Source organism: Onthophagus taurus, chromosome 7 (genome assembly GCF_036711975.1).
Source record: "Onthophagus taurus isolate NC chromosome 7, IU_Otau_3.0, whole genome shotgun sequence".
Lineage (NCBI taxonomy): Eukaryota > Metazoa > Arthropoda > Insecta > Coleoptera > Scarabaeidae > Onthophagus > Onthophagus taurus.
In genome coordinates this window covers 4,080,239-4,093,517 of record NC_091972.1, presented here as the reverse complement: position 1 = coordinate 4,093,517, position 13,279 = coordinate 4,080,239, and the positions used below count along the sequence as shown (strand labels likewise).

Genomic DNA, 13,279 nt, shown 5'->3' with positions numbered 1-13,279 from the left:
GTAATAGCATTGCAGACTTTTCCATCTACCATGGTTAGCATCATTTGTGTTTAACTGAATAACTTTTGTTAGAGAGTGTAACTGTAGAATTTTGTAATAAATCTATTGCATTAATATATTTGATCTCTTCTTTAGTTAAGTCGGTGGTTTCTTTACTAAATCTTATCTTTATAGGGCGAGGATGGTTTTGGATTCTGCCAGATGACTTTATTGTTCGTAGAGCAACTAAGTTGAAGGGGTACAAACGAACTCTGGAATAAGTGCGCATCAGTGTCAGATTCATTTACAAACTTTTGTTTGTATTGAGATTGTTGTGCCCCATCAAATCCCCACTTGCTCAGTAAAACCAACGAATCCCTCTCGGATTTCTGCAAAGATTGCACTACTTCTAGATGCTTAAGAAGGCGCGTGGCAGTATGATCCATTAAATTTTGAATTTCCGTAACCTTGTAAGCTTTCTTATCAGGATAATATTCCTGTTTTGCTTTTTGTAGTAAGCTATAGCAGGGATATATGTTTTTACTGTAACTTCTTATTACCTCGTACTGACTTCTGGAAAGTCCTGCTTCAACAAAAAGTGATAAGGCTTGATAAGTACTTAATTGTGAGGTTATCACATTTTCTTTTTCAATAGAAGATTTTTTGTATTTTGTAGCTCGCTTTGGTGAACTGGTGATATTTTTAAGCATCTCTTTTTCCACTGACTCTTAACTTCGACTGAGCGGCAGAAGTAAGGACATTTAAGTCGGTAGATTGACGTAAATTTTCAGTTTTTCTTCTTTTGCTTCTATCACTTAATTCATCAAACGGCTTTATCGGTCGTCCTACTTGCTTTGAAAGGTTTGCCTTCGGAACGGTGAATGTTCCAGCAAGCCATTCTTCATTTTTTTTCAAAAAAAGCTTCTCTTTTCGTAATGCTGCAGCCCATCGTTTGCTCATTTCGGATTTAAATCTTGAAAAATTTTGCTTTATTTTTTTCGCCTGCTGGTCCGAGGAGTCTCTCAAAAGATGATTTTCCAAAAAAATCAATTTATCGTTGATATTATTTAAATCCTGACGCTGCATAAGAGTAAATAATTCTTTCCTAGTCATCATTTTGACATTAGAAGTTCCTAAAGAAATCAATCAATAAAGACTTATAGAACTTAATTTCTATCTCGTATATATAGATAACACTGATAGACTAATAATGGTGTTGCAGTGTGTAGGAAAAAAATTATTAATAATTATAATTAATAATATTTTAGAATTGAAATATTACTCTCAAAAATTCAAAATAAAAACTTTAAATCGTTAAAAGGTTACATAGAAAACTATAAGACCTTTGTCACAAACGAAATTACATTAATATTCCATAATTCGTGTTTGAATTAGATTGGCGTCAAACACAAGTTGTTTTCGAAGTAATTGCGCGTTTTTCAAGAAATAAACACATGTTCTCTTCTTCTAATCTATTACTGTATGGAATCCCAATCTTTCGGTACCGTAATGTATAAGGCCTGAGCAATCTAATGAATGAATAACACAGGCCGACAAATTTTTAAACCAAAGACTAGACTATACCTTCCAAATAATTTTCGATACTCTGAATCCGAATCTGACGTCAGAATTGCTTCATCACCTAAGATTTTCAAGATATCTTACCTAAAATATGCGAAAAACACGATTTTTCAGCACATTCAAGGCTGAATTTACATCAAAAGATAATTTTTCTCCACAGAAGTCATTATGCCATTTAAAACTATTTCTCTGCCCCCTTAAAATCTTATATTATTCATTTAAATATTTTTCTTGATCTCTGAGAAATTGTCCCCTAAAACTAAGAAATTCATCATGTTTGAAATAACATCTTTTTATTTTCCAGTTTTATTTACAAGTTTTAAAATGGTGAAAATGTTAAAATGTGTTCAGGTAAAGTGACACTTGCAGTCAAGCGATTTCGCTAAAATTCAATATATGGTAATTTTTTATCATTTATTAGATGTATACGAAAGTATATGTTGGGCTATACATATCAAAAGTGTAAGTTTATATGAAACATTTGAATGTCTTCAGGTAAAGTGCCATTTCCGGTTAGTGGATTTGGTCCAAAAGTTGTTTAAGAGCTTTCGATATTGGTTTAATAGCTATATGCCAAATTTCATTACGGTAACTGATTGCGTTTTTAAGTTATCGTGTTTACACACATTATTACATACGTATGTATGTACGTACATAAATACGCACAGGCATTTTCTGGGAATGGTCAATATCAGGACTCAGGGGACCTCAAAACGTGTATATCCATCAAAATGTCGAGGTCGAATCTTTGCACGATTACAATACTTTGTGTCATATACTTCCTATATAGTGCGAGAAAGTAAAAATTAATTTACAATATTTTTCTTTGATATACTTTATAACAATGAAACTTCATAACTTTCACTTATTCTCGAATATTTTTAAATTAATTTGTTTTTTATTGTATTTAATTTTGTATTTTTAAAACTTCTTTTCTATTTATAACAGTTTAGATGTTATTTTAGTTTCTTATGATAACGATCGCGCATCAATTCAAACGATCACTTAACACTCTTACGCTTATATTGAGCAGCGTTATCATTTCTTTTCAAAGACCAGCAGTAGTCAGCCATCATTCTTTCATCCCATCTACCTTGATAGTGTCGCTTTTTTCCTTTCAAATCCTGATGGAATCGTTCACCTATTTCTTCGCTGAAGGCTCCTACATTTTCCTGAAAGTAATGTAAATGGGAAAATAGGAAATGAAGCTTCAAACTCATTAAACAGCCTAATTTTTTAAAGTTTAATAACATTGTCGATACAATGTTTTTATGTTGTGGGTCCCGATGATTGCCCAGGAAATTTTGTACAACTTCTTAACTTAACCAAGCATTTTTGCGTTATCTGTTATTGTTCTTATAAAATCGTCATCTTTCATTAAGTTTCTTATATCAGGCGCCACGAAAATACCTTCCTTAACTTTAGCATTACTTAAATTTTGAAATGCAGACTTAAGGTATTTAAAACAGTTTCCATCAGTATTTAAGGCTTATACGAATTGTTTGATCAAGCCTAATTTGATATGGAGTGGAGGTAACAAAATACGCTTTGTGTCAACAAGACTCTTGTAAACAACATTGTTGGAACCAACTTTCCAATCAAATCTTTCAGGCCACTTTTTTTTAATCCAATGTTGTTCTCGGGCACGACTGTCCCAAATGCAGAGAAAGCAAGGATTTTTTGTATTTCCTGATTGTAAACTAACCAAAATATTGATCATTTTAAAGTAGTCACCACATATAAACCAGTTGTGGATGTTGTAATTGATTTTTTCGAGTACAAATTGAAGGTCTTCGTGTGATTCTTTTCGCCTGGTGGAATGACCAATAGGGATTGCTGCGTATTTATTGCCGTTATTGAGCAACACTGCTTTAAGTCGTTCTTTAGAAGAATCTGTAAAGAGAAGCCAGTCATCGGACTTATACACATCTACTTGATATGTATTGATAAGTCCTTCTATATCATTACAATAAACTAAGGAATTTTCACTAGAAAAATATTTCAGAAATTCCTCATCTCTTCTTCTGTACGCTGTAATTTTTGTTCCGGGTAACAACATGTGCCTCTCTTTAAGTCTTGAAGCCAATAATTCAGCTGAATCTTTAGAAAGAATAAGATCGCGAATAAGATCATCTAATGAATCTTGATCAAAAAGTTCAGGGTCTTTGGCACTAACAGAATCCTCATAATCACTGTCCTTTTCACTTTCAATAGAACTCATTTCTTCCAAACTACATTCATGTTTATTAGGTGGTACTTTGTCTAATCTCGCTATTTTTCCTTTCTTGGCTGGTGTTACGCTTTGTACGTAAGAATATAATATGTTTCCTTTATTTTTTTTATTACAACCTGTTATATCACAGGCACAGAAGTAACAGTCTTCATTGTGATCCTTAGGCTCGTACCACATGGTTGGTGTAATGACAACTTCCTTTTTCATATCGTTCCAATTAATCAGAGTTAATCTACAAGTAGTACAAATAGATGTAGGTACCCACGGTTTAACTAAATTTCTCATAGGTATGTTGTAACATTCCACAAATTTTTTTAATCCATTCATTAATGGTTCTGCGATAAGGACGTGTTTCGAAGTTTCCGCAAAAAAGTCACTAAAGAATAAGCTTTCCGCCTCATATTTTTTTATATTAATATTCCATCGTTTTAAAAATTTTTTGTAGAAAATCCGATATGGTTGTGATTTTCATCTTATAAAACGCTATAGAGCTTAAATAAAAAAATAATATGTAAATTGTCTCTTTTTGAATGAATAAATCTCGTAAGCAATCATTTTATTTTTGTAAATACTGCTATAGTTTTCCCATTAAAACTACAACTTTGCTAACAAACCAAATAATTTCATAAAAATTAACTGGATTTTGAATGTCCAGTTTCTCAATTGAATACCTCCTGGTTAAAAGATAAATGCATGGTTAAAAATTTCAACTTTAAAGCTTCATTTTTAGATATTTGATCACATTTTCGCATATTTGTTTATTTGTTTAAATACGACCAGAAACCGCATTTTTAACATATTTTGGCTAAGATATTTTGAAAACCTTACGTGATGAAGCATTTTTGAGGTTAAATTTGGATTTAGAACGTGAAAAACCTTCGGGATAGTATAGTCTAGTTGTTGGTTTAGAAAACATTTAAATTTTTGTCGGCCTGTGTAATCAAAGCCGGGAAACGTCGGGAAAAGTAACTAATCAAAAAAGAAAAATTACAAGAAAAGACTCTTTCTCACAACACTATATTTTAGTAAATACAAGGGTTATCGCAACAAAACAGTTTATCACCTAGTTTATCACAATCCATGATATTCAGTTAAATATTTATACTTTCAAATAAAAAAATTATATCTAATGGACGCTTATGCAAAAGGTTGAAATAATTATTCGAGTTATTTAACCAACTTTGACATAATAATACGGGCGATAGGGATATACAAGAACGAAAAGAATCGTTGTATGACACGTGTATGACATTAAACTTATTATGTCAGATGTTACTTTTTTCGAGGTTCAACTTTTTAAAATCGAATTTTGGCCGCTTAGATTGCCGAAATACCCCTATGTGACTGTTTAAAATAAAAAAGATTTGTCTCGTTCGATGTTCGATCTTTGTTTTTGACGTAATACTTTGATAAAAATACTCTTTACCTTCGTTATCCGCCGTTTTTCTTATCGCAATTCGCCACTGGGTGTCTGGGTATAAAAATAACCTGTGTACATTCAGTGGAAAACAATATTCTAGACAGGCGTCATAAAAAGTTTGTGTTTCTGCAAAAGACACAGATACTTTTATTGGAAATCTCCTCCAAATAAAGTAAATAACAAAAAAACAAATAATAAAAAATGATGCCTTTCAGTCTACAAAGTTATACTAACATTTTGGATGCAAACATCACATAATTGCGTTTAAATCTGATTTATTTCCACTTTGATCAATAGAATCTAATTTTATACCCAACTCAATATTCCATCAAATCGATAACCATTTTGAACACATTTTCAATCTAATTATAACTCTACCATTCGACACAAAGATTTCGTTTAAAACGGTCTTACTAAAAAAATTTAATTTAAGGAAGAATAAGATTTAATAGAAGAAAAGTAAAAATAATACATTCAAACGATTTAAAGGATTCACACCAAAATTAGAGTACTTAATTTAATAAGGTAAGTTTAGAACTTATTAGGTAAGTTGAAAATAGTTTTAGATCCCAGATTCGTGATGTACATCCTTGTTTTGTTCGCACATTTAATAGGATTAATGTAGAATCTACAATTTGAATAGATGAAAGTTGGTCTACCGTGTCAATTTGCCTTTTGTTCGATTAACATCGTGCTTAAATTGTTAACTAAAGCCGTCTACAATTGTATGTAAAGGATTTGTGTAAATGCCTGGAAAAGATATCGAAAAGTTAATAATTAAATGTAATTTTTTTAAATAACACTCTAAGTTAGAGATTACGACCGTTAAATTGAGCTAAATCTCTTGAAATATGATCGAGCCTTTTTTTTGTAAGAAAACCATAAATTTGAATCTAAAATGAATCTTTGCCTGCCGCCAAATCCATTTGTAAAGTTCCACGAGAGAAAAATTCATTCTTTTGTTGGACCTCAACGATGAATAAAGAAAAATCTTTCAGATAATGTCTTTTTTAATCGGACACAAAAAGCCCGGAAATATATCTCAACACATTTTCATTAAACTGTTAACTTTAACATTTTTTGTACGATAATTAATAAATAAAAAATCCCGAGAGTTTAGGTAATTAAATAAGCTAAAAATGTAATAAATATTTCCTTCTCGATTAATGAAGGTCTCAAAATTAGAAAAATGATGTCACGTGCTCGTTAGCTTTTGGTCGGACTTTACACGTCCTGGACATATAACCCATTAATCACGAGTGAAAGTTTTTTCCCCAAGGAAACAAAAACCCCCATATAGCAAAAAAAAAATTTAACACTTATACTTTAGTAATTTGAAAATTAGCAGCTAAAATACGAAAATGAAAATTTTGCTTGTTAACATAGTCATCGAGGTAAAAATGAGTTTCAACGCTTTCTTGAAACAAAGGTTATTAATTAGATTGCAGAATACTGGTTATACTTATGTGAATATCTTGGAATGAACAAATTAAAATTTACAGCTATACTCTGTTTTTAAACCAGGAGGAGTATTTTAAATTTGTCACCAGATTGACCTTGCACGTGATTGGTTGAATGCGAGGATGTTTGAAGGTTAAGTAATTGATAATTCGACAGTTTCGTGTCATTATTGTAAATTTTGTGTTCTTAAACCCTTTTTTATTATATTTTGAAATAAATACACTCATAACTTCAATGTTAATTTGTATGTACAGGTGTCCCAATTTCGATGTCCGCATAGGTTATCTCCGAAACTAAAAGAGATAGAAAAAAAGTAGCTTACATGTCATGATCTCGTTTTTCGAGAAAATGCTAATGCCGAAAACTCCGAACAGCTGTCGTCTTACAAAACGACGAAGTTTTACAAAAACGACAATCGCGAATATCTTACTTATTATCAAAGATGGAGTATTATAAATAAAACATTATATGGGCAACTTTTTACGAAGAATTCAGTGGCGTAGGTAGAATTTTTTTCCCATCTTTTACTTTCGAGCTTTTAGACGTAACTTAATTTTTTTAAATGGAGACCATAGTTGGCTATGACCTAAAATAATTTGTTATTTTCTTCTGATAACAAATATATATAGTTTGTGGGGTATATTTCTTATGGTTATTGAATAATTAACAAAAATTCATTTTGTTCTGTCTAAAACTAATGTATGTATGTTGCTATGGTGATAACCATACATACTATGATGGAACATAATGTATCAAATAATTACCAAAGTATGTATTTAAAAATTCGATAACAACTCTGGCATTATGTGCTGGTACGATGCACCAGCATGTTAAGTGTCAAAGTATAACAAAACTGAATAAAACTTTACAATGAATTTCGAAAATTATGAAAAATGTAACATGATGGAATGCTATATGTTATCAGATAAGAATGCGACGTTAGCCGCGGAATTTTATTTCACAAGATATCTAGAAGGAAGACAACCGCACGAAAAAACCTTCAGCCGATTAGCAGAAAATTTAATAGATATTTGGTCCTTTCCCAAACCACATACAAAAACATACCAAAATGACCTGCAAGAGAAATTGCAACAAGATGTTTGACCCAAAAGCCGCTGCTCCCGAATATGAAAGAAAAATAAGTATAAACCATACAAAGCGGGGCTAACTCATTATTTACGTGCCGGAGATGTCAATCGAAAATTAGAATTTTGTAGATGATATTTAAAAAAATTAAATAATCTGCTGTTTGTTCAAAATGTTATCTGGACCGATGAAGTGTCTGAGTGTTCAAAGAAGATTGGGGTTTAATGTATGGTGCGCCCTTTTAGATAATAGAATTTTGGCATATAGTATCTACCATAAAAACTTAAACTCAGGGAAATACCTCAATATATTAAGGCAGCACATTGAGCCTTTGGTCGACAATTTGCCACTAAATATGTCTCAAATGATATATTTTCAATATGACGGAGCACTAGCACATAATGCCAGAGTTGTTAGTGAATTTTTAAATACTACTACAAACTCAAGGACAGTAGAATTTAACAGGACTGCTACATCCATTGTTGTGACAGCCTACCCGCAAACTACGTCACACCATTTTCCACGTCCAGCTGTTGTTATGGTCTATGCGTTTGCTGTGAGAGGTTATATCCTAGACGTATTCATATTAGTTTTGAAGTTTTATGTTTTTAGACGTATTAATGTCCTTTATACAGGGTGTCACACAAAAAACGCCCCAAGCTGTAACTCTGTCATTTACATTCCGATTTTCATGAGCGGGTTATCAAATGAAATGGTTTCATGAATACTATGATTCATGCTACAAATAAATTTTTTCCAAGGCCGTCTTCAATTTTAAGCGATTATTAACTTTTGCTTTTCAAATTGCTCTATATATTTTTCTTTACGTCATTGGATAGAGATTGCTTTTCTGAATCCACTGATGTACAATACATCCATTTTGAATATAATTTTAGTAGAGAAAAGACACCTGTATATACAGGTTGCCACACAAGAACGCCGCAAGCTGTAACTCTGTCATTTACCTTCCAATTTTCATGACCTAGCTATCAAATGTAATGGTTTGATGAATACTATGATTCATGCTACAAATAAACTTTTTCCAACGCCATCTTCAATTTCTAGCGATTATTAACATTTGATTTTCAAATTGCTCGGTATGTTTTTCTTCACGCTATTGGATAGAGTTTTTTTTTCTGAATCCATTAATGTACAATACATCAACATTAATTGTAATTGTAGCATAGAAAAACATTAAAATAGTTTCTGAACATTCTCTTCAAGTCACTTGTATTATACTGTGGTGTGCCATGGGATAAATGAAAAAACAACTTATAAGTATCATTTACAACTGCTTCGGGCATTGACATAGCATTTAATGACTGTTATCAGTTTTGCGTGTTATTTTTTTCCATGGCACACTGCAGTATTACAGAAGTGACTAAGACAATGTTCGGAAAATGTTTCAATTGTTTTTCTCTGCTAAAATTACAATTAATGTTAATGTATTGTAGATCGATGGGCTCAGAAAAAAATCTCTATCCCATAACGTGAAGAAAAACATACCGAGCAATTTGAAAATCAAAAGTTGATAATCGCTTGAAATCGAAGATGGCGTTGGAAAATGTTTATTTGTAGCATGAATCATAGCATTCATCAAACCATTTCATTTGATACCTCGTTCATAAAAATCTGAAGTTAAATGACAGAGTTACAGCTTACGGCGTTCTTGTGTGAAAACTGTATATACAGGTGTCTTTTTTCTGCTAAAATTACATTCAAAGTGGATGTATTGCACATCAGTGGATTCAGAAAAACAATCTCTATCTAATGACGTGAAGAAAAATATATGGAGCAATTTGAAAAACAAAAGTTAATAATCGCTTAAAATTGAAGATGGCCTTGAAAAAAATTTATTTGTAGCATGAACCATAGTATTCATCAAACCATTTCATTTGATGCCTCGGTCATGAAAATCGGAATATAAATGACAGAGTTACAGCTTGGGGCGTTTTTTGTGTGACACCCTGTATAACCTCTAAAAACATAGACAGTTACCAGGCGTGGCAAATAGTGTGACGTAGAGTGCGGGCAACCAACCCGTAGTCGACTACACTGGATGTAGCAGTCCTGTTAGATTCTACTGTCCTTGCTACAAACTTTGGCAATAATTGGAAACAATGCTTTTCCTCATGGTATGGTTATCACCATAACAACATTAAGTTTTAAATACACACAATAGTTTTAGAAAGAACAAAAAAAATTGATACATTATATTCCATCATAGTATGTATCATAGTATGGTTATCACCATAGCAACATTAACTTTTAAATACATACATTAGATTTAGATGGAACAAAATGAACTTTTGTTAATTATTCAATAACTATAAGAAATATACCCCATAAACTATATATATTTGTTATCAGAAGAAAATAACAAATTATTTTCAGTCATAGCCAACTATGGTTTCCATTTAAAAAAATAAAGTTATGTCTAAAATCTCGAAAATAAAAGATGGGAAAAAAATTTTACCTACGCCACAGAATTCTTCGTAAAAAGTTGCCCATATAATGTTTTATTTATAATACTCCATCTTTGATAATAAGTGAGATATTCGCGATTGTCGTTTTTGCAAAATTTTCAGTTTTTGCCGATAGGACGAAAACAAAAGACGATAGCTGTTCGGAGTTTTCGGAATTAGCATTTTCTCGAAAAACGAGATCATGACATGTAAGCTACTTTTTGTCTATCTCTTTTAGTTTCGGAGATAGCCTATGCGGATATCGAAATTGGGACACCCTGTATAGTGTTGACGATAACAAACGAAAATAAATACAATAATAAGTAAATAAATAAATAATAATTATTAATTTGAATTTACCGCCAAAATATCTAGTGATATTTTCTGGTGATTTTTCCCAGTGTAAATCTGACTTTCGCGTTTACTCCTCCTGGTTTAAAAACAGAGTATAGTTCTAGTGCAAGTGTTAGTTCTAGTTTTAATTGTTATTCAGCGCTAAGTTGTATATTTTTAAGTTTCGGGTTTAACCCTGTGTCTTCAGACGCTGAATGTTAGGTAAGGTTAGTTTTGTTTACAAACATTAATTATACCATGAAGTATTCTTTGGCAATTTGTAATGGCAATTATAGCGTGAAGTTTTCTTTTGTAATGTCAATTATAGCGTGAAGGAATGTTCGGTAAGGTTAGTTTTGTTTACAAACATTAATTATACCATGAAGTATTCTTTGGAAATTTGTAATGGCAATTATAGCGTGAAGTTTTCTTTTATAATGTCAATTATAGCGTGAAGGAATGTTCGGTAAGGTTAGTTTTGTTTACAAACATTAATTATACCATGAAGTTTTCTTTGGCAATTAGTAATGGCAATTATAGCGTGAAGTTTTCTTTTGTAATGTCAATTATAGCGTGAAGGAATGTGAGGTAAGGTTAGTTTTGTTTACAAACATTAATTATACCTTGAAGTTTTCTTTGGCAATTAGTAATGGCAATTATAGCGTGAAGTTTTCTTTTGTAATGTCAATTATAGCGTGAAGGAATGTTCGGTAAGGTTAGTTTTGTTTACAAACATTAATTATACCATGAAGTTTTCTTTGGCAATTAGTAATGGCAATTATAGCGTGAAGTTTTCTTTTGTAATGTCAATTATAGCGTGAAGGAATGTGAGGTAAGGTTAGTTTTGTTTACAAACATTAATTATACCTTGAAGTTTTCTTTGGCAATTAGTAATGGCAATTATAGCGTGAAGTTTTCTTTTGTAATGTCAATTATAGCGTGAAGGAATGTTCGGTAAGGTTAGTTTTGTTTACAAACATTAATTATACCATGAAGTTTTCTTTGGCAATTAGTAATGGCAATTATAGCGTGAAGTTTTCTTTTGTAATGTCAATTATAGCGTGAAGGAATGTTAGGTAAGGTTAGTTTTGTTTACAAACATTAATTATACCTTGAAGTTTTCTTTGGCAATTATACTCTGTTTTTAAACCAGGAGGAGTATTTTAAATTTGTCACCAGATTGACCTTGCACGTGATTGGTTGAATGCGAGGAAGGTTCACACACAGGCAATTTTGAATTTGAAGGTTAGGTTATTGACAATTCGACAGTTTCGTGTCATTATTGTGTCCTTCTTTATTATATTTTGAAATAAATACACTCATAACGTCAATGTTAATTTGTATGTTTAGTGTTGACGATAACAAACGAAAATAAATACAATAATAAGTAAATAAATAAATAATAATAATTATTAATTTAAATTTACCGCCAAAATATCTAGTGATATTTTCTGATGATTTTTCCTAGTGTAAATCTGACTTTCGCGTTTACTCCTCCTAGTTTAAAAACAGAGTATAGGTGTTGAGTTATACATATACAGGGTGTACAAATAATGGTTCTACAGCCTAAACTTCAACTTATATTAAAAAAAGTTTTAAATAAAAGTTACTTGAAACTATTTTCCGCATAATATATCTTGACGTAGAAATAAAATAAAAATGATGGCGGCAGTTGGCGACGAAAATATTTGGAGTCAGTATAAGATCCGCCCATCACTGTGACGTCAAGGCTTAGGTTGTCTATTTCGTTGCTAACCCCAGTTGCTAACGATAAACCGCCAACAAATGTCATCACTTAGTTTATTTTATTTTAACACTAAAGAAAAATTGCATGTGGTGATTTACCGTTAGCAACACAGTTAGCAACGAAAATGTTTGGAGTCGGTATAAGCTCCGCCCATCTCTATGACGTCAAGGCTTAGGTTGTCTATTTTAAGTTGATTTCGAAAAGGTCTTAATTGTAGATATTAAATAAATAAGAACATGGGTCTACTTGAATCTAGTTTCCGCATATTTTGGTGTAAATTTAAAAATAAAATGGTGACGCCGATTTGAGTTAGAACACGGAGATATTATTAGTTATTCCTGATATTATTACTATTGAACATTTATTACATAAGCTTGGATAAAAATTACTAAACTACACCTATCTGGAGCAAGCTATGACGTGACGATATGATTGTTATGAGCGTTGCCATGGTAACGGAGACAGTTTAAAGTTTAAACAAAGGTAGTTGCTGGCATTATTAGTTAAATATTGTAGTAATATCTACCTACCAGTATTAAGATCTAACTTAAATAATTAGAATACATTAAAAAATAAAGTCCAGAATACGAAGTTAGGGAGACCAGAAGTACAACTGTAGAATCATTAGTATCGGAGACCAAAACGTGGTTCTTCTACCTAAAAGAGATAAATTAAATTAATATCAAATAAAAAACCATGAGTCCAAATTAGTTAAATTAAATGAACAGATCAGTATTGAACGAATTAAAAAGAAATAACTTACGGTTTAACGTTTTAATAGAGATTCCTACGAGTAGCCATGTACTTTGTTCACTGTTTAGATTAAGTTATTGTAATTTTAAGTTCCGTTGTATTGTTAGTAAATTTATTCGTAAACCAGGGTATTTGCCGTTGTTGATTCGTTTAAAGTTGCGTATTTCCTTTGTAATTTAACTTAGCTAGAGAAACCTCAAAAGCGAAAGACATAACCTCAA

General features: G+C 31.6%; 1 protein-coding gene across 3 annotated transcripts; it reads right to left on the bottom strand.

Annotated features, from left to right (window-relative positions):
- Positions 1-985: 985 nt before the first annotated feature.
- Positions 986-12,915, bottom strand: LOC111417128 (uncharacterized). Of its 3 annotated transcripts, XM_071197971.1 has the most exons (4): positions 12,836-12,915; positions 5,686-5,963; positions 5,448-5,626; positions 986-5,339 (listed from the first exon to the last, which is right to left on the bottom strand). In XM_071197971.1, the coding sequence occupies exon 4, from the start codon at positions 4,118-4,120 to the stop codon at positions 3,050-3,052; it is 1,071 nt and encodes a 356-aa protein (XP_071054072.1). In that variant the 5' UTR covers positions 4,121-5,339; positions 5,448-5,626; positions 5,686-5,963; positions 12,836-12,915; the 3' UTR covers positions 986-3,049. The 3 variants fall into 3 exon arrangements, with proteins under 3 accessions (XP_071054072.1, XP_071054071.1, XP_071054073.1); XM_071197970.1 differs by having other exon boundaries at positions 5,448-5,963; XM_071197972.1 differs by lacking the exons at positions 5,448-5,626; positions 5,686-5,963 and having other exon boundaries at positions 12,836-12,894.
- Between the last annotated feature and the right edge of the window lie 364 nt (positions 12,916-13,279).

Excerpts from the sequence above, each read along its gene's own strand:
- LOC111417128 (XM_071197970.1), bottom strand. The coding sequence starts at position 4,120 with ATGAATGGATTAAAAAAATTTGTGGAATGTTACAACATACCTATGAGA.